This window comes from Salvelinus alpinus, chromosome 8 (genome assembly GCF_045679555.1).
Source record: "Salvelinus alpinus chromosome 8, SLU_Salpinus.1, whole genome shotgun sequence".
Taxonomy (NCBI): Eukaryota; Metazoa; Chordata; class Actinopteri; order Salmoniformes; family Salmonidae; genus Salvelinus; species Salvelinus alpinus.
In genome coordinates, this window is record NC_092093.1 from 11,859,835 (window position 1) to 11,878,654 (window position 18,820).

The 18,820-nt window shown below is 47.5% G+C and overlaps 1 protein-coding gene across 1 annotated transcript; it reads left to right on the plus strand.

The window, feature by feature from the left end:
• Nucleotides 1-228: 228 nt before the first annotated feature.
• LOC139582550 (isthmin-2-like) lies at nucleotides 229-18,820 on the plus strand. Its single transcript, XM_071412644.1, has 5 exons — nucleotides 229-975; nucleotides 5,679-5,933; nucleotides 8,464-8,785; nucleotides 12,237-12,446; nucleotides 13,002-18,820. The coding sequence occupies exons 1-5, from the start codon at nucleotides 844-846 to the stop codon at nucleotides 13,517-13,519; spliced, it is 1,437 nt and encodes a 478-aa protein (XP_071268745.1). The 5' UTR covers nucleotides 229-843; the 3' UTR covers nucleotides 13,520-18,820.

Below are 18,820 nucleotides of genomic sequence, written 5' to 3' on the forward strand. Positions count from 1 at the left end.
CCATGGAATAGTCTACCGGTCTCCTCTCCCTTTATGTCCATGCCAATTTACCAGTCATTTCTGTGTGGAGATCACATCTCCAAAATGGCTCTTCAATCTCCTCCATTTGGGAAAGTGGATCCCTGAGAGAGACCCCCCCCTCCCTTGATTCGTGAGCATTCATTTTCTACCAAACAGCAGTGTAGAAGCTGTGAACAGATGAAGTCAGAGAGTGGTAACAGGTTTCCTTCTGAATCAGAGCTGCAGCATATTCATTCCGGGACAACATGTGGCTAAGGGACCTCCGTTGGACAATGGATCCGAGATCAAACGCACACAGGCTATCCTCAACTCCAGATGTGATTGTATTGGTAGAAAACATCCACCCAAACCATAACGAAATGTACCCAACTCTTTTAACCTAGTTCAATAAACCGTTCACCGGTGCAGACAGAGAGACTGCGTGGTCTGCACGTGGCACTCAATGCATCCTTGGCACTATAGCCCAAGTTGGTCTGGTTTTAACGCGAAGATTGAAGAGCGCACATTGGCCTAGACGCGCAATACAGGGAGGCAGACAGCGAAAGGAGAAATCAGTTGCGTCCTAGTGCGGTAGCGGGATATGGATTTGTCCATCGGACATTAGAGCGCATCTCTATCAAGAAGACGACTCTGAAGCTGTACTGCTGGTTGAATGGGCGACTTTCCTCTGGCTGGTTCAATACGTGACTTGCTCGGAAAAGAACAACCGCCGATGAGATCAACTTTTTATTTCATCTCGCAAAATAAATAATTGTAGTGAAAGAATACGTATGATAGATTGAGTACCGCAAATACTGCAACTTGGTCTTAGTTGTCACTTCAATGGAGAAAATGTTTCTAGTCGGAGGGAGATGTCTAACGATAATGATCATCGTTTTAGTACTTTTCGTTGTGTTGGTGATGAGCTTTCCCAACAAACACAACCACAAACTCCACAACGGTGTTTTTTTGTTGGTAAGCAACCTTTTTCTGAGCTATTTTCTTCTAGATTTTAGGTAAATAATACGTTCCAAATGTCACAGGATTTGAATATGAATTGAGCTGATGTAAATTATTCTCTATGAAATTAGTTAAATATTTTACGCTATAGCCTAATATAATAACTTATTTGTTGTCAGTTATCTCTTCAAATTGAAATTAACTTTAATTTATCCACAGAGAGGGTCTGTTCTCGTGCCAGCGAAACTTACTGGAGTGTATGACATATTCTGAATTGTAATTAACTTCAGTTACAAAAGTTAACCTTCTAACAAATCAAATCAAAGAATCACAAACGGACAATGTTGTGCCTAACATTATGCTACACTGAAATCTCTAGGGCCTTGGGGTAAAGGGCTGTTCGCCGTTTCTCCATGTATAGTAAGATATCTAGGCATCGAGAGAAGGTCTTTCAGAGCTGCACGGAGCAGCGTAGTACTACACAGACAGCCTCCTCGTCTACAGCAGCTATAACAGATGGGCTTTCTGAATTCCCTTTGAAGCACACATCTATCTGTAAGAGCAACTCATGTGGGTGTTTGTGCGGCTCATGGACATATATGGGTGTGTGTGTAGGGGCCTTGAAGTTCACCATGAACAGAATCAGATGTAAGAATGAAGGAAAGGTGTAAACAGACAGATTCCAGAGCTCTATGAAGTCGTTCCTCTGTACATTCTCTCCTCTGGGTCTCCTTCAATGGATGCCCTATTGATGTCCTGATGCCCATAGCCTATAACTGATTGATGATGTATTTCAGTTGGATGTCAAACAGAAGAAAAACAGTGAGGGAGAGAGACGGAGAGTGAGAGAGTTAGAGAGAAAGCAAAATAGAGAAAGAGGGGATAGAAAGAGTGAGATAGCATGTTGTGATTCTGGTGGTGGTAATGAGTGTGCGTTTTGGGCACCAGTGACCCTTTGGCACAATGGTGACTGTGCACCTTTCCTGGTGACCTGGTAGATGCCAGTTTAACCAGGTAGAGGAGGGGCTGGTTTGTACACTAGAGGAGCAAGAGGCACAATAGCAAGGGCTTACATAACCCTAACCCAAACTTTACCCTAACTCAGCAGGGTTAAAGGAACCCTCAGCAGATCTCTCTCACACTGGAATAAGGTCAGAGGTCAGGCTGGTTGATTGTTTACTTTGGCCATCTGTGTTATTGGTTTTCCCCTTATCATGGGGGGGGGGGGGGGGGGGGGCTGAGGAGGGGTGTAGAATGTGGAGTGTGCATGGCCTGGTTCACAAATATTGAAACCTGTTCACTCTACCTATCTGTTTCTTCTCCCTCCCTCTCCTTGCCTCCACTCTTTCAAGGCTTGCGATCAAAGGGCCCCATAGTTTATTGTTCTTCTGTAATGGTTTGGAAAGGGCCAAGTGTGGAGGCCTTTGATATCTGTGGACACATAAATCAGGCCTGCCTGCCTGCCTGTCTGTCACACCACTCGCCTGCCTGCCCTCTCTGCCCTGCCCTCTGCCCTGCCCTGTCCTGCCCTCTCTGCCCTGCCCTGCCTGTGTTCCTCTCCTCTTACGTGTGTCGGATGTGGCAGAGCTTGCAAACCATTACAGACTACAAAGGGAAGCACATCCTAGAGCTGCTCAGTGACACGAGCCTACCAGACGAGCTAAACTACTTCTATACTCGCTTCAAGGCAAATAACACTGAAACATGCATGAGATCACCAGCTGTTCCGGAAGACTGTGTGATCACGCTCTCCGCAGCCGATGTGAGTAAGACCTTTAAACAGGTCAACATTGACAAGGCCGCAGGGCCAGACGGATTACCAGGATGTGTACTGTGAGCATGCGCTGACCAACTGGCAAGTGTCTTCACTGACATTTTCAACCTCTCCCTGTCTGAGTCTGTAATACCAACATGTTTCAAGCATACCACCATAGTCCCTGTGCCCAAGTACACTAAGGTAACCTGCCTAAATGACTACCGACCCGTAGCACTCACGTATGTAGTTATGAAGTGCTTTGAAAGGCTGATCATGGCTCACATCGACACCATTATCCCAGAAACCCTAGACCCACCTAAATTTGCACACCGCCTTAACAGATCCACAGATGATGCAATCTCTATTGCACTCCACACTGGCCTTTCCCACCTGGACAAAAGGAACATGTATGTGAGAATGCTATTCACTGAGCTACAGCTCAGCGTTCAACACCATAGTTCCCTCAAAGCTCATCACTAAGCTAAGGACCCTGGGACTAAACACCTCCCTGCAACACGATCCTGAACTCCCTATAGGCAGTCTCGCCATTGTCGGTGATCAGGCCTACCACTGTTGTGTCATCGGCAATCTTAATGATGGTGTTGGAGTCGTGCCTGGCCGTGCAGTCATGAGTGAACAGGGAGTACAGGAGGGGACTGAGCCACCCCCAGGTGGTAAGGGTAGGTAACAACACATGCGCCACGCTGATCCTCAACACGGGGTTCCCTCAGGGGTGCGTGCTCAGTCCCCTCCTGAACTCCCTGTGGTATGCCTGACCCCCGACAATGACAGAGACCTGGCAATGTGGTGCCAGGACAACAACCTCTCCCTCAACGTGATCAAGACAAAGGAGATGATTGTGGACTACAGGAAAAAGAGGACCGAGCACGCCCCAATTCTCATCGACGGGGCTGTAGTGGAGCTGGTTGAGAGCTTCAAGTTCCTTGGTGTCCACAACACCAACAAACTAACATGGTCCAAGCACACCAAGACAGTCGTGAAAAGGGCACGACAAAAACTATTCCCCCTCAGGAGACTGAAAAGATTTTGCATGGGTCCTCAGATCCTCAAAAGGTTCTTCAGCTGCACCATCGAGAGCATCCTGACTGGTTGCATCACTGCCTGGTTAGGCAACTGCTCGGCCTCCGACTGCAAGGCACTACAGAGGGTAATGCGTACAGCCCAGTACATCACTGGGGCCAAGCTTCCTGCCATCCAGGACCTCAATACCAGGCGGTGTCAGAGGAAGGCCCAAAAAATGTCAAAGACTCCAGCCACCCGTGTCATAGACTGTTCTCTCTGCTACCGCACAGTAAGCGGAACTGGGGCGCCAAGTCCAGGTCCAAGAGGGTTCTAAACAGCTTCTACCCCCAAGCCATAAGACTCCTGAATATCTAATCAAATGGCTACCCAGACTATTTGCATTGCCCTTCCCCCCACACCCCCTCTTTTATTATCTACGTTATTATCTATGCATAGTCACTTGTGTCGTGCTTAAGAACAGCCCTTAGCCATGGTATATTGGCCAAATACCACACCTCCACGGGCCTTATTGCTTAAATATAGATCACCAGGTCCAATTAAATCAAAATTATAGATATTCATGGCGAATTAAATCAAAGTACAGAACACCAGGTCCAATTAAATCAAAACATAGAACAAAGAAGGAAGACAAGTCTTAATGTGTTTGGAACCGTGTAATGACCATCCCCTAATTCTCAGAGGGACCTGACAAGACCCAGAAGAAGTCTTCAGGAGCCTCCTCTTTCTCTCTTCAGTAAAGAGACAATAATGTTTGACAGGGGTTACCTCTAAATGGATCAGATCTGACCGACCAACTGTTTTATGGGAGAATTGCAGCCACTGAAAAAGTAGTCTATTCTCGGGCCCATAACCAGCTGTTTTGTCACCGCTCCAGATTTTGGTTTAAACTGCACTACATTTCAAACCGCAAACTGGCACTGCTTCAGTTACTGAAGTCCTGTCAGATGTTTGGGCTCTTTATTAGCACTGTAGATACTGGCTGAATTAAAAGCTTTGAGTAATAGAAGACCCTTACCTGACCTTAGATACATTTTTAGCGGCAACTTGATCTAAAGAATGGTTGACATTTACATTTGAGTCATTTAGCAGACGCTCTTATTCAGAGCGACTGACAATCTAGTGCATTCATCTTAAGATAGCTAGTTGAGATAACCACATACAGTATCACAGTCATAGTGAGTACACTTTCCCTCAATAAAGTAGCTATCAACAAAGTCAGAGCTAGACAATGTTCACTTTGTCACAGACAGGCAGACAGAGGGAGAGACAGAGGGAGAAACAGAGGGAGGAGGACCTTAGAGAGACCTATGGCTTCTGTCTGTTGAGTGTAGCTGCACATTGTTTACATTTTAGTTATTAACAGACATTCTCATCCAGAGTGAGTTCCTGTAGCAATTAGGATTAAGTGCCTTTCACAAGGCTTGGGGATTTGACCTTGCGACCTTTCGGTTACTGGCCCAACACACTTAACGGCTAGGCTACCTGCTGCCCTAGGGCATGGCAGGACACTGCAGATTGAAACACAGGGCCAGCCTGCCCACCATCCCAGGGGTCCCACGACTCCGAAACTCTCTCATTAAAACTAGAGAATCTGGCACAGGCTCCTCTTTGTCAAAGGCCTGGATGCCAGGGCTCTGGCTGCTGTGGGAAATAAATGAGAAGCAGACGGATGGACGGGGTTTGGTTGGTTGGTCTGCTGGTTTGTTGCCCCAATGGTTTCTAGGAGCTCTGTCACTAAGTCATAGCATGGTGCAAATGCTTTTCCTGGGCAAATAGCTAAAGCAAGTAACCTTTGTATCTTAAACGAGCCAGTAATCACTGTATTGTTTATGACTAATGTCATCAAGGTCTTCAGAGCGGTCCAGTCCACTGTGTTTCATCATGATGCTTAATTGAGGTGTCCTATCTTTTTCCTCAGGCTCGTGCTCAGCCGCCCATCAGTGGGGTCCATCATGGACCGGAGGCCCTGGAGCAGCAGAACCAGGTCCAGAGCCTCCTTCCCCCTGTCACTGAGCACCGCCACAAGAGGAGGTGGTCCCACTCGCAGCACCGCTCCGTAGGGGTTCTGCCCCAGCCTGAGCCTAAGGAGGAGATCAAGCCCTTCGTTCTGGACCTGAAGAACTTCCCTGAGCTGGCCAACGCAGACGTCAGCTCGCAGAACCCCAACATCCAGGTGTGGTGACGATAATTGATAGTATTTTTTATAATGCTTTTCTAGCCCCTCAAGAGCGATTTACATTTGTACGGGGGAAACTCGCCTAATATACATAATATATATACATAATATATTCCATTTAGCAGACACTTTTATCCAAAGCGACTTACAGTCATGCATGCATACATTTTACATATGGTTGGTCCCGGGAATCAAACACACAATCCTGGTGTTGGAAGCGCTAGAGGTGTCATTACAGACACCCTGGTTCGAATCCAGGCTGTATCACAACCGGCTGTGATTGGGAATCCCATAGGGCGGCACACAATTGGCCCAGCGTCGTCCGGGTTTGGCCGGTGTAGGCCATCATTGTAAACAAGAATGTGTTCTTAACTGGCTTGCCTAGTTCAATAAAAACTAGGTAAAAACTAAGGTAAAAAAAAAAAAAATGCTCTACCAACAATGCATTGCACCCTGGTAAAGCAGGGAAGAGCAGCGATTATAGAGATCCTTTATGTTCATTCCATTCTGTGGTGAGGTGTTTCTACTTGGCATGAGTGGCAATTCAGCAGAACAAGACGGTAGCTAGTTTCACATTGAATAAATAGTTCCAGTCCTCACCTTCACTTCTTCCATTTCCTGTGATTCCGCCAGCGATTAGCCTCAATGTCTTCAGCATGTCATTTCCTGTGGTTCCGCCAGCGATTAGCCTCAATGTCTTCAGCATATCATTTCCTGTGGTTCCGCCAGCGATTAGCCTCAATGTCTTCAGCATATCATTTCCTGTGATTCCGCCAGTGATTAGCCTCAATGTCTTCAGCATGTCATTTCCTGTGATTCCGCCAGCAATTAGTCTCAATGTCTTCAGCATGTCATTTCCTGTGGTTCCGCCAGCGATTAGCCTCAATGTCTTCAGCATATCATTTCCTGTGATTCCGCCAGTGATTAGCCTCAATGTCTTCAGCATGTCATTTCCTGTGATTCCGCCAGCGATTAGCCTCAATGTCTTCAGCATGTCATTTCCTGTGGTTCCGCCAGCGATTAGCCTCAATGTCTTCAGCATGTCCTTTCGTTGAACGCATCTCAATCCCACAGTAGTTAGTTCCATCTACTGGTCGACTCAGGGCAGTTCACTTCAGGATGTGGTTAGCTGGATGTAATGACCCCATGCAGGCTGGCTCTACCCCCATGCAGGCTGGCTCTATCCCCATGCAGGCTGGCTCTACCCCCATGCAGGCTGGCTCTACCCCCATGCAGGCTGGCTCTACCCCCATGCAGGCTGGCTCTACCCCCATGCAGGCTGGCTCTACCCCCATGCAGGCTGGCTCTACCCCCATGCAGGCTGGCTCTACCCCCATGCAGGCTGGCTCTACCCCCATGCAGGCTGGCTCTACCCCCATGCAGGCTGGCTCTATCCCCATGCAGGCTGGCTCTACCCCCATGCAGGCTGGCTCTACCCCCATGCAGACTGGCTCTACCCCCATGCAGGCTGGCTCTACCCCCATGCAGGCTGGCTCTACCCCCATGCAGACTGGCTCTACCCCCATGCAGACTGGCTCTACCTCCATGCAGACTGGCTCTACCCCCATGCAGGCTGGCTCTACCCCCATGCAGGCTGGCTCTACCCCCATGCAGGCTGGCTCTACCCCCATGCAGGCTGGCTCTACCCCCATGCAGGCTGGCTCTACCCCCATGCAAGCTGGCTCTACCCCTATGCAGACTGCCTCTACCCCCATGCAGACTGGCTCTACCCCCATGCAGACTGGCTCTACCTACATGCAGACTGGCTCTACCCCCATGCAGGCTGGCTCTACCCCCATGCAGGCTGGCTCTACCCCCATGCAGGCTGGCTCTACCCCCATGCAGGCTGGCTCTACCCCCATGCAGGCTGGCTCTACCCCCATGCAGGCTGGCTCTACCCCCATGCAGGCTGGCTCTACCCCTATGCAGACTGGCTCTACCCCCATGCAGGCTGGCTCTACCCCCATGCAGGCTGGCTCTACCCCCATGCAGGCTGGCTCTACCCCCATGCAGACTGGCTCTACCCCCATGCAGACTGGCTCTACCCTCTCATGGTCTCTCCATGTTGCCTGGTGCTGACAACTACTATGGGAGTGAGCTAACGTACAGGGTTGAGTCATACAGTAGTGGCCTACCAGTGTAAAGAGATGTAGTTAAGCGTGGGATCTTCTGACTGAGTGCTCACAGCTCATCTCATGTCTGACTGGTTAAGTCAGAGCTAGAAATTAGGCATGTAAATCCCTTGATACTTCTGAAAGGTATGTTTTATGTGCCGTCAGTCAATTTGGTAAACCTCTCTTGCTTACATTGTGGCTTTCCAGTAACATTTAGATGTTAAGTTTTGTGTGCATCCTCCTATTAAAAGTATGTATTTTTGTGAAGTAAGAGTTCAACTTTTTAGTTTTGGCAGACTTTGTGACCATATAAGGACTAGTTGTAGCTATCTTAGCATGTCCACGAAATCAATATCAATATCAAGCTTCCACAATGGTTCTCTAAATGATCACTCTCCTTTCCTCCCTCCCAGGTGACCATTGAGGTGGTGGACGACCCTAACATGGACGTAGAGATGGATCTGATAAAGGACTGGATCCCCCCGTCCCCCCCGTCCTCTGTAGGCTGGCTGGGGGGTAAGAAGCTGTTCTGGCCTCTGTTCTGGGGATACACAGACGCTGACTCCAGCGAGGATGGGACGGGCCGCTCAGGGCCGGAGGAGACTGGAGAGGAAGAGGAAGTCGAGGAAGATTACCTGTTGGAGTATGGTAGCGAAGAGCCCCTCCCTAGCGGAGTGGGAGATGACTGGGACAGTCGCTGGAACGAGGGTTGGGACGCCACACAGAGCTACTATGGTGAGACTTTCTTTTGTTCGCTAAGTGGCACAGTGTCTGTATAGCAGGACAAAGTCGTAAAAAAAATGGAAAAGAACAGTGATCTCTGAGCCACTTTTGCATGCCTCAGAGTAGTGGATCATTATAAAATGGCCTACAAAAGTTGAGAATTTTATTGTTTTGAAATAGTGAGAAACAAAGAGAAAGAAAGATTCACAGGATTAAGAAAAATGTCAATAAGTGATTCGTTAGCAAAAAGGTCGATAGACAGAAAGAAAGAGAAAGAGACAGAGAAGGGGATGAGGACTGCAGCAGGGTGGCGGGGGCTGTACTGACTGAGGACTGTGGCAGGGTGGCAGGGCTGTACTGACTGAGGACTGTGGCAGGGTGGCAGGGCTGTACTGACTGAGGACTGTGGCAGGGTGGCAGGGCTGTACTGACTGAGGACTGTGGCAGGGTGGCAGGGCTGTACTGACTGAGGACTGTGGCAGGGTGGCAGGGCTGTACTGACTGAGGACTGTGGCAGGGTGGCAGGGTGGCAGGGCTGTACTGACTGAGGACTGTGGCAGGGTGGCAGGGCTGTACTGACTGAGGACTGTGGCAGGGTGGCAGGGCTGTACTGACTGTGGCAGGGTGGCAGGGCTGTACTGACTGTGGCAGGGCTGTACTGACTGAGGACTGTGGCAGGGTGGCAGGGCTGTACTGACTGAGGACTGTGGCAGGGTGGCAGGGCTGTACTGACTGAGCGAGCGAGAGAGCTATGCTCTGCGAGCACTCGACCGTCAGGCCATTGTGGAGCTCCAGCCTTTGAAGTGGACGCTGGATCCCAACTTGCAGCTCGCTGTGGAGGCCTGCTGTCTTTTGAAGATGGGCCTGATGCGCTCGCTAATGGCAGCATGAGCCTGTTCCCCCGGATGGACAAAACAGCCCACTGCTTGTGTATAATTAGAGGGCAGATTGGGAACAGGGGATGACAGGGGCCATTCGGCTGGGTCTTTCATCCCCCTCTGGGCCCCCCAGACCCCGACTCGGCCCTCTGCCCTGGGCCCTAGGCGGCAAGGCCTTTTGAGCCTGTTCAAGAATTCGGGGGCTTTCAGGGACGTGGATAACATTTACGCCTCTATTGTTTTTTGTTTCTCTTAGTTCTGAGTCCGTTTTCTCCCTGTGCATGATGGGAAAAGAGCATAGTGCCTTCTGGCTGCACAGGCAGGCAGCTTTATTCATCCCTGTAGACCACAGCAGAGCCAGGCAGCTTTATTCATCCCTGTAGACCACAGCAGAGCCAGGCAGCTTTATTCATCCCTGTAGACCACTGCAGAGCCAGGCAGCTTTATTCATCCCTGTAGACCACTGCAGAGCCAGGCAGCTTTATTCAGCCCTGTAGACCACTGCAGAGCCAGGCAGCTTTATTCATCCCTGTACACCACAGCAGAGCCAGGCAGCTTTATTCATCCCTGTACACCACAGCAGAACCAGGCAGCTTTATTCATCCCTGTAGACCACAGCAGAGCCAGGCAGCTTTATTCATCCCTGTAGACCACAGCAGAACCAGGCAGCTTTATTCAGCCCTGTAGACCACAGCAGAGCCAGGCAGCTTTATTCATCCCTGTAGACCACAGCAGAGCCAGGCAGCTTTATTCAGCCCTGTAGACCACAGCAGAGCCAGGCAGCTTTATTCAGCCCTGTAGACCACAGCAGAACCAGGCAGCTTTATTCATCCCTGTAGACCACTGCAGAGCCAGGCAGCTTTATTCATCCCTGTAGACCACTGCAGAGCCAGGCAGCTTTATTCAGCCCTGTAGACCACTGCAGAGCCAGGCAGCTTTATTCATCCCTGTACACCACAGCAGAACCAGGCAGCTTTATTCATCCCGGTAGACCACAGCAGAGCCAGGCAGCTTTATTCATCCCTGTAGACCACAGCAGAACCAGGCAGCTTTATTCAAGAGAGAGAAGGGCTGCAGCTTCATAGATTGTAATGTAAATAAGCATGTGTGCATACAGTATGTATACATTCATCAACATTGAACGTCTAAATGAGGTGCATGTGATCTAGGAACAGGGCAACAATGTTTATGAAGTGATCAGATCTGAAGGCTTTTAGTGAACATAAAGTATGTCAGTCAGACTAGCGTAACGCTGGGGCTTCCCTTCTGTAATTTAAATGCTCCTGAGAAGAGTCTATTCCTGTGTTCTGGCCGTATGGTGAGCTGGCTGTGCCACAAGGGACACGGCTGCGCCGCCGAACAAAGCTGCAATTTCTGCACCCACCTCATCTCGTCGGTAATCGAAGGCGGACATGTTTTCAGTATCATTAAACACCAGACTCAAACGTTTTAGAAGGCAGATAGGCTGAAGGTTAGACCAGAGGAGCATTCAACTGTACATAGAAAAGCCTTGTTATGGATTTGGATTTTGCTGTCATGGAAACAATTATAAAATAGAATTTCCTGTAAATTCACTTTACACTTTTAGTAATGTGGATGTTAAGGGATTAGATAAAGGAGTTTTAAGAGGTTATTTACTTATCCTTGTAATGTCTACAGTCTAGCTTCTGGCTCATACGTCAGTGCAGTAAATGCATCTAAACCAAATCTAGCTTTGTTTCTCAGCAGCACTGTTTTACTACAGTGGTGGAAAAAGTACCCAATTGTCATACTTGAGTAAAAGTAAAGATACCTTAACAGAAAATGACTCAAGTAAAAGTCACCCAGTAAAATACTACTTAAAAGTCTTAAAGTATTTGATTTTAAATATACTTAAGTATCAAAGTAAATGGAATTTCAAAAATATACTTAAGTATCAAAAGTAAAAGTATAGAACATTTCAAACTCCTTATATTAGTCAAACTAGACTGCACAATTTTCTTGTTTTTTACATTTACGGATAGCCAGGGGCACACTGACATAATTCACAAATTAAGTATTTGTGTTTAGTGAGTCCTCCAGATCAGAGGCAGAAGGGATGAGCAGGGATGTTCTCTTGATAAGTCCGTGAATTAGACCATTTTGCTGTCCTGTTAAGCATTCATAATGTAACGAGTACTTTTGGCTGTCAGGGAAAATGTATGGAGTAAAAAGTACATTATTTTCTTTCAGAATGTAGTGAAGTAAAAGTAATCAAAAATATAAATAGTAAAGTACAGATTCCCCCCAAAAACGACCTAAGTAGTACCACTAATTAACCCTTTCAAGTTGTTTTCCTTTTCCTTGATAGCTCGTTAAGCACAGGTGGGGAACCAGCCAAATGCTTCTAATTGGAGTTCTACACAGTTAGGATGTAGCCTAGCTAGGAAATCCCACGGCTGGGAGAGAAATTCAACTCTTACTGATTAGCGAGTAATCATGTGATGGGGGAGAAGTGTGTGTGTGTGTTACCTCCATAAAATGTAAAACAGCTTAAATAGGAGAAACACTATACATCTAAATGCATTATCATTTAATATCATGAGATTTGTTTTGTCCCCCCACAGAGAAGGAGGAGACGGAGGAGTGGAGCGCCTGGTCCCCGTGCTCTGTCACCTGTGGTCATGGAGAGAGGAAAAGGACACGGTCCTGTGGTTACTCCTGCACCCTGACAGAGGCCTCCAAATGTGACATGGAGCCTTGTCCCGACCATGTCAACACTGTGGCTGAGCCTTTCCCCTTCCAGATGGAGAACGGCACTGAACCTTTTGGCACAGGTACGTTGAATACCCTTTTTCGATTTACACCTGGGAAAAAATATATATAACAGAACATAACAGAGCAGGGCAGAACAGAACAGGGCAGGGAAGGGCAGAACAGGGCAGGGCAGAACAGAGCAGAACATAATAGAACAGAGCAGAAAAAAAGCAGGTCAGAACAGAGCAGGTCAGAACAGAGCAGGGCAGAGCAGAGCAGAGCAGAGCAGAGCAGAACAGAGCAGGGCAGAACAGAGCAGGGCAGAACATAGCAGAACAGAGCAGGGCACAACAGAGCAGAACAGAACAGAGCAGAACAGAGCAGGGCACAACAGAGCAGAACAGAACAGAGCAGAACAGAGCAGGGCAGAACAGAGCAGGGCAGAACAGGCAGAACAGAGCAGGGCAGAACAGAGCAGGGCAGAACAGAACAGAGCAGAACAGAGTAGGACAGGGCAGAACAGAACAGGGCTAACAGAACAGAGTAGGACAGAACAGGCCAGACAGAACAGAGCAGAAATAACTATGTAATTAGATGGTAATTGACACAGTGGTCTCCCTCTGCTCTCCCTTTAGACGTGGACACCTGTGAGAAGTGGCTGAACTGTAAGAGCAACTTCCTCCAGAGATACCTCAACCAGGTCCTGTCAGAACTACCCAGCTGCCCCTGCACTTACCCCTCGGCCACTGCCTACACCGTGGTCAGCGTCTTCGACGAGGGACACGACCGGACGTTCCGTTGGCGTGACGCCAGTGGCCCTAAAGAACGCCTGGACATCTACAAACCCTCGGCGAGGACTTGCATCCGCTCGGCCCTCTCCGGCGACGTCGCCACGCTCGCCGCCCAGCACTGTTGCTACGACAACCGTGGCCGTCTGATCACGCGGGGGAAGGGTGCGGGAACGCCCAACCTGATCAGCACGGAGTTCTCACCGGAGCTCCACTTCAAGGTGGACGTGCTGCCCTGGATCCTGTGTAAAGGGGACTGGAGCCACTTCCACGCGCTGCGACCGCCCAACAACGGCCTGGTCTGCCCGGAGAACCCCCATCAGGACGTGTTCATGAACGAGCTGGAGGAGGCCCGGGAGTACTGAGAACGCATGCAAAACTACATTACCCAGAATGTGCCAGAACAGTGGGGTACAATCCTGACTTGAGAAAAGAAAGTTTTGCATTAAAGTCCATAGGGAGTTTGGGGATTGTGAAGTTTAAGGTGCAAGTTAATCTCAAGTTAGGATTTTGCACATTAAACATCATGCGACCAGGCCCAACAGAACAGAATTGAACTTCATTGAACTGAACAAAAAAAAGAGATGCAGTCCTGCCGATGTGTTTCGCATCAAGCATGATTCCCAGCTCTCTCTGTGTCTCGGTGTCTGTCTACACTCCTGTGTGCATGTAAGCATAACGTTGTCATCTAGCCTGTTGGTGTTGTAGGAGCTCTGTCTGTGTGACTGACCATCAGTGTTGGGGGTAACGCATTACAAAAGTAACATGTTATATAATCAGATTACTTTTATGAGTAATGGAGTAAAGTAACACGGTACTTTTTTCAAATTGGGTAATACATGACATGACCAAAAGTATGTGTGATGTTGGGCGATTAGGCCTGGCTCGCAGTTGGCGTTCCAATTCATCCCAAAGGTGTTCAATGGGGTTAACGTCAGGGCTCTGTGCAGGCCAGTCAAGTTCTTCCAAACCTATCTCAACAAACCATTTCTGTATGAACCTCGTTTTGTGCATGGGGGCATTGTAATGCTGAAACAGGAAAGGGCCTTCCCCAGAATTGGGCCTTAGACAGAATCGTCTAGAATGTCATTGTATGCTGTAGCGTTAAGATTTCAAATCAAATCAAATTTATTTATAAAGCCCTTCTTACATTAGCTGATATCTCAAAGTGCTGTACAGAAACCAGCCTAAAACCCCAAACAGCAAGCAATGCAGGTGTAGAACAAGAGGACTGGCCACCCCTCATATCCTGGTTCGTCTCTAGGTTTCTTCCTAGGTTTTGGCCTCTCTAGGGAGTTTTTCCTAGCCACCGTGCTTCTACACCTGCATTGCTTGCTGTTTGGGGTTTTAGGCTGGGTTTCTTTACAGCACTTTTGATATATCAGCTGATGTAAGAAGGGCTATATAAATACATTTGATTTGATTTAGAAGCACGGTGGCTAGGAAAAACTCCCTAGAAAGGCCAGAACCTAGGAAGAAACCTAGAGACGAAACAGGCTATGAGGGGTGGCCAGTCCTCTTCTGGCTGTGCCGGGTGGAGATTATAACAGAACATGGCCAAGATGTTCAAATGTTCATAGATGACCAGCAGGGTCAAATAATAATAATCACAGTGGTTGTAGAGGGTGCAACAGGTCAGCACCTCAGGAGTAAATGTCAGTTAGCTTTTCATAGCCGATCATTCAGAGTATCTCTACCGCTCCTGCTGTCTCTAGAGAGTTGAAAACAGCAGGTCTGGGACAGGTAGCACGTTCGGTGAACAGGTCAGGGTTCCATAGCCGCAGGCAGAACTGTTGAAACTGGAGCAGCAGCACGGCCAGGTGGACTGGGGACAGCAAGGAGTCATCAGGCCAGGTAGTCCTGAGGCATGGTCCTAGGGCTCAGGTCCTCTGAGAGAGAGAAAGAAAGAATTAGAGAAAGCATACTTAAATTTCACACAGGACACCGGATAAGACAGGAGAAATACTCCAGATATAACAGACTGACCCCAGCCCCCCGACACATAACTACTGTAGCATAAATACTGGAGGCTGAGACAGGAGGGGTCGGGAGACAATGTGGCCACGTCCGACGATACCCCTGGACAGGGCCAAACAGTAAGGATATAACCCCACCCACTTTGCCAAAGCACAGCCCCCACACCACTAGAGGGATATCTTCAACCACCAACTTACCATCCTGAGACAAGGCCGAGTATAGCCCACCAAGATCTCCCCCACGGCACAACCCAAGGGGGGGCGCCAACCCAGACAGGAAGATCACATCAGTGACTCAACCCACTCAAGTGACGCACCCCTTCTAGGAACAGCATGGAAGAGCACCAGTAAGCCAGTGACTCAGTCCCTGTAATAGCGTTAGAGGCAGAGAATCCCAGTGGAGAGAGGGGAACCGGCCAGGCAGAGACAGCAAGGGCGGTTCGTTGCTCCAGTGCCTTTCCATTCACCTTCACACTCCTGGGCCAGACTACACTCAATCATAGGACCTACTGAAGAGATGAGTCGTCAATAAAGACTTAAAGGTTGAGACCGAGTCTGCGTCTCTCACATGGATAGGCAGACCATTCCATAAAAATGGAGCTCTATAGGAGAAAGCCCTGCCTCCAGCTGTTTGCTTAGAAATTCTAGGGACAGTTAGGAGGCCTGCGTCTTGTGACCGTAGCGTACGTGTAGATATGTACGGCAGGACCAAATCGGAAAGATAGGTAGGAGCAAGCCCATGTAATGCTTTGCAGGTTAGCAGCAAAACATTGAAATCAGCCCTTGCCTTAACAGAGTAGAGAGGCTAGCACTGGAGTAATATGATCAAATGTTTTGGTTCTAGTCAAGATTCTAGCAGCTGTGTTTAGCACTAACTGAAGTTTATTTAGTGCTTTATCCGGGTAGCCGGAAAGTAGAGCATTGTAGTAGTCTAACCTAGAAGTGACAAAAGAATGGATTAATTTTTCTGCATCATTTTTGGACAGAAAGTTTCTGATTTTTGCAATGTTACGTAGATGGAAAAAAGCTGTCCTTGAAACAGTCTTGATATGTTCATCAAAAGAGAGATCAGGGTCCAGAGTAACACCGAGGTCCCTTCACTGGAACTAAGGGGCCTAGCCTGAACCATGAAAAACAGCCACAGACCATTATTCCTCCTCCACCAAACTTTACAGTTGGCACTATGCATTGGGGCAGTCTGTCAGACTGCCAGATGGTGAACCGTGATTCAATACTCCAGAGAATGTGTTTCCAATGCTCCAGAGATCAATGGCAGCGAGCTTTACACCACTCCAGCCCACGCTTGGCCTTGTGCATGGTGATTTTAGGCTTGTGTGCGGTTGTTCGGCCATGGAAACGCATTTAATGTAGCTCCCGACAAACAGTTATTGTGCTGACGTTGCTTCCAGAGGCAGTTTGGAACTCGGTAGTGAATGTTGCAACCGAGGACAGACAATTTATACGTGCTGTGCGCTTCAGCACTTGGTGGTCCCGTCTGCGAGCTTTCACTTTGCGGCTGAGCCGTTGTTGCTCCTAGACGTTTCCACTTCACAATAACAGCACTTACAGTTGACCGGGGCAGCTCTAGCAGGACACCGGGGCAGCTCTAGCAGGACACCGGGGCAGCTCTAGCAGGGACGAAATTTGATGAACTGACTTGTTGGAAAGATGGCATCCTTTGATGGTCCCACGTTGAAAGTCACTGAGCTCTTCAGTAACGCCATTCTACTGCCAATATTTGTCTATGGAGATTTTATACACCTGTCAGTAACGGGTGGTGCTGCAATAACCAAATCCACTCATTTGAAGGGGTGTCCACATACTGTTGTATATATATATAGTGTATTATTACATTTACTTTGTCAAACAACGCGTGTGTTACTTTCAGAATCATATCTCTACCGGCCGCGTGTTTCCATGATCCGATCTCCACTTGTTTCCTCATTTAGTTGTCGAGCAGCGGAGAAAGCCTGTTTGTAGAAATGTCATGACAGCTGCTGTCCATAGAAACGCCCTTAGAGTGGCTTTTTTCCCATCTACTGGCAGATGTGTCCTCTATACTTAGTTATGGGTCCGTGTAGCCTACTCGCGCTCTATAACCATAACTGGTGGCTCGAGAGAAAGATGTTCAATGAAAAGATAGGACCTCTGTAGAGATGTTTGGCTGACAGTCTACATGGCTAATTAAGTAGCCCATATGATAACACAGCACCTTTAGACTAGCTCAGAAAGCAGCTCCAACCTGAGTTAGTAAGTAGCCTATCTTTGGGTAGAGCGTGAGCGGCTCGCCTTTCTCCCTCCGAAAGTCAAAAAAATTGTGAGATTGAGATTTTTTTAATGAAGGTAAAGCAAAGTAATATAACTACTAATATAACGCGTTACTTTCAACACAAAGTAATATTGTAACAGAACGTGTTAATTTTGTTAACTAGTAACTTTTTCGAGTAACAAATCCCAACACAGCTGAACAGAGCAACATAACTAAGCAATAACGTACTTCCTTATATGATTTTGCTATGTGAGATGTTTGATACTGTGGTAAGTCTTATTTTGAAGAAGGGAATGGTGAGACGGAACATGTCTTGGCCAATTGAAAAGTCTTAACGATGCTGCTAAGAGAAGATACTTCAGATGTGATAGGGACTGGCGAGGAATCTACATGTGGTTGCACTAACGTGCATGAATTTGAGCCATTCTTCTTTAAAATATATATTTATGGCTGAGGAGAGAATTGGGTCTAAAGATCTTGACAAACAAGAACAACAACCTCCAGCAATTCATGGTAATTCATGGTAATTCATGATAACATGCAAAACAGATGTTCTTAGAACCTACAAGGTGGAGTGATCTGGTCTGGACTGAGCTTATGGTCCAGAGTCTCAACAATGACAGCTTGATAACCTTCAATCATGGATGTTTCTACAGTTCTCAGGGGAACTCAAGTTGTTAGAGAATATAGTACATTTTTACATGTACCTCAACAGTGGAGAAGTATCGGGATCCAGTGGTTCAGAATGCTCATTCACATAATGGTACCTGTTAGGGAAATGTAAACTGCAGAGGAAAATGGATAGTGGATTAATACACTTAAAATTATGAAATTATCCTCTTTGTGTGTTATTTGGCAAGAAATGTATTCTTTCAATTAATGTAATTACATTTAAATAGCTGTTTGCGTTGCTGTGTTGTATTGGCAAAGGCTTCATTATAGAGGGGACTCTTAGTCTAAATGTTTACGCTCCAAACCTCTATCAGGAAATCTAGTTTTGAAATGACACGTTTAAGGAAGGCATTTTATTTAATGTATAAAAACCACAAACGATGGTGCGTCAGCATATTTACCCATGTCGCCGTTTGTTTATATGTTATAATTGTGAAGGGATGACTTGGCAGAAATGCTGCATTGTTCATTTGTAAAGTGTATTATCATGTGAGTTTCTGTTTTAAAAGCATGGTTGATCTTTTGTGATTTCCTAAACTAGTGTTACTACCGCATTGTACAGTATTTATTGTCCGTTTTTTAAAAGTCTGCTCCAACTTTGACTCTTCTAAAACCTACATGGTGCACTATTACGGTCTAGGGTTGCAAAAAAAAATCTGACAACTTTCCCAGGTTTCTCTGAAATCCTGTGAATTTCTGGAATCAGCAGGGAATATGCTGCGAAAGGAATCATCCGACCGGAATTCTTC

What these genes read in the sequence shown, in the direction of transcription:
- LOC139582550 (XM_071412644.1), top strand. Translation starts at nt 844, where the DNA reads ATGGAGAAAATGTTTCTAGTCGGAGGGAGATGTCTAACGATAATGATC. An exon ending in CGCAGAACCCCAACATCCAG is followed by an intron (nt 5,934 to 8,463) that starts GTGTGGTGACGA and finishes CCTCCCTCCCAG; the next exon opens with GTGACCATTGAGGTGGTGGA. An exon ending in CACTGAACCTTTTGGCACAG is followed by an intron (nt 12,447 to 13,001) that starts GTACGTTGAATA and finishes CTCTCCCTTTAG; the next exon opens with ACGTGGACACCTGTGAGAAG.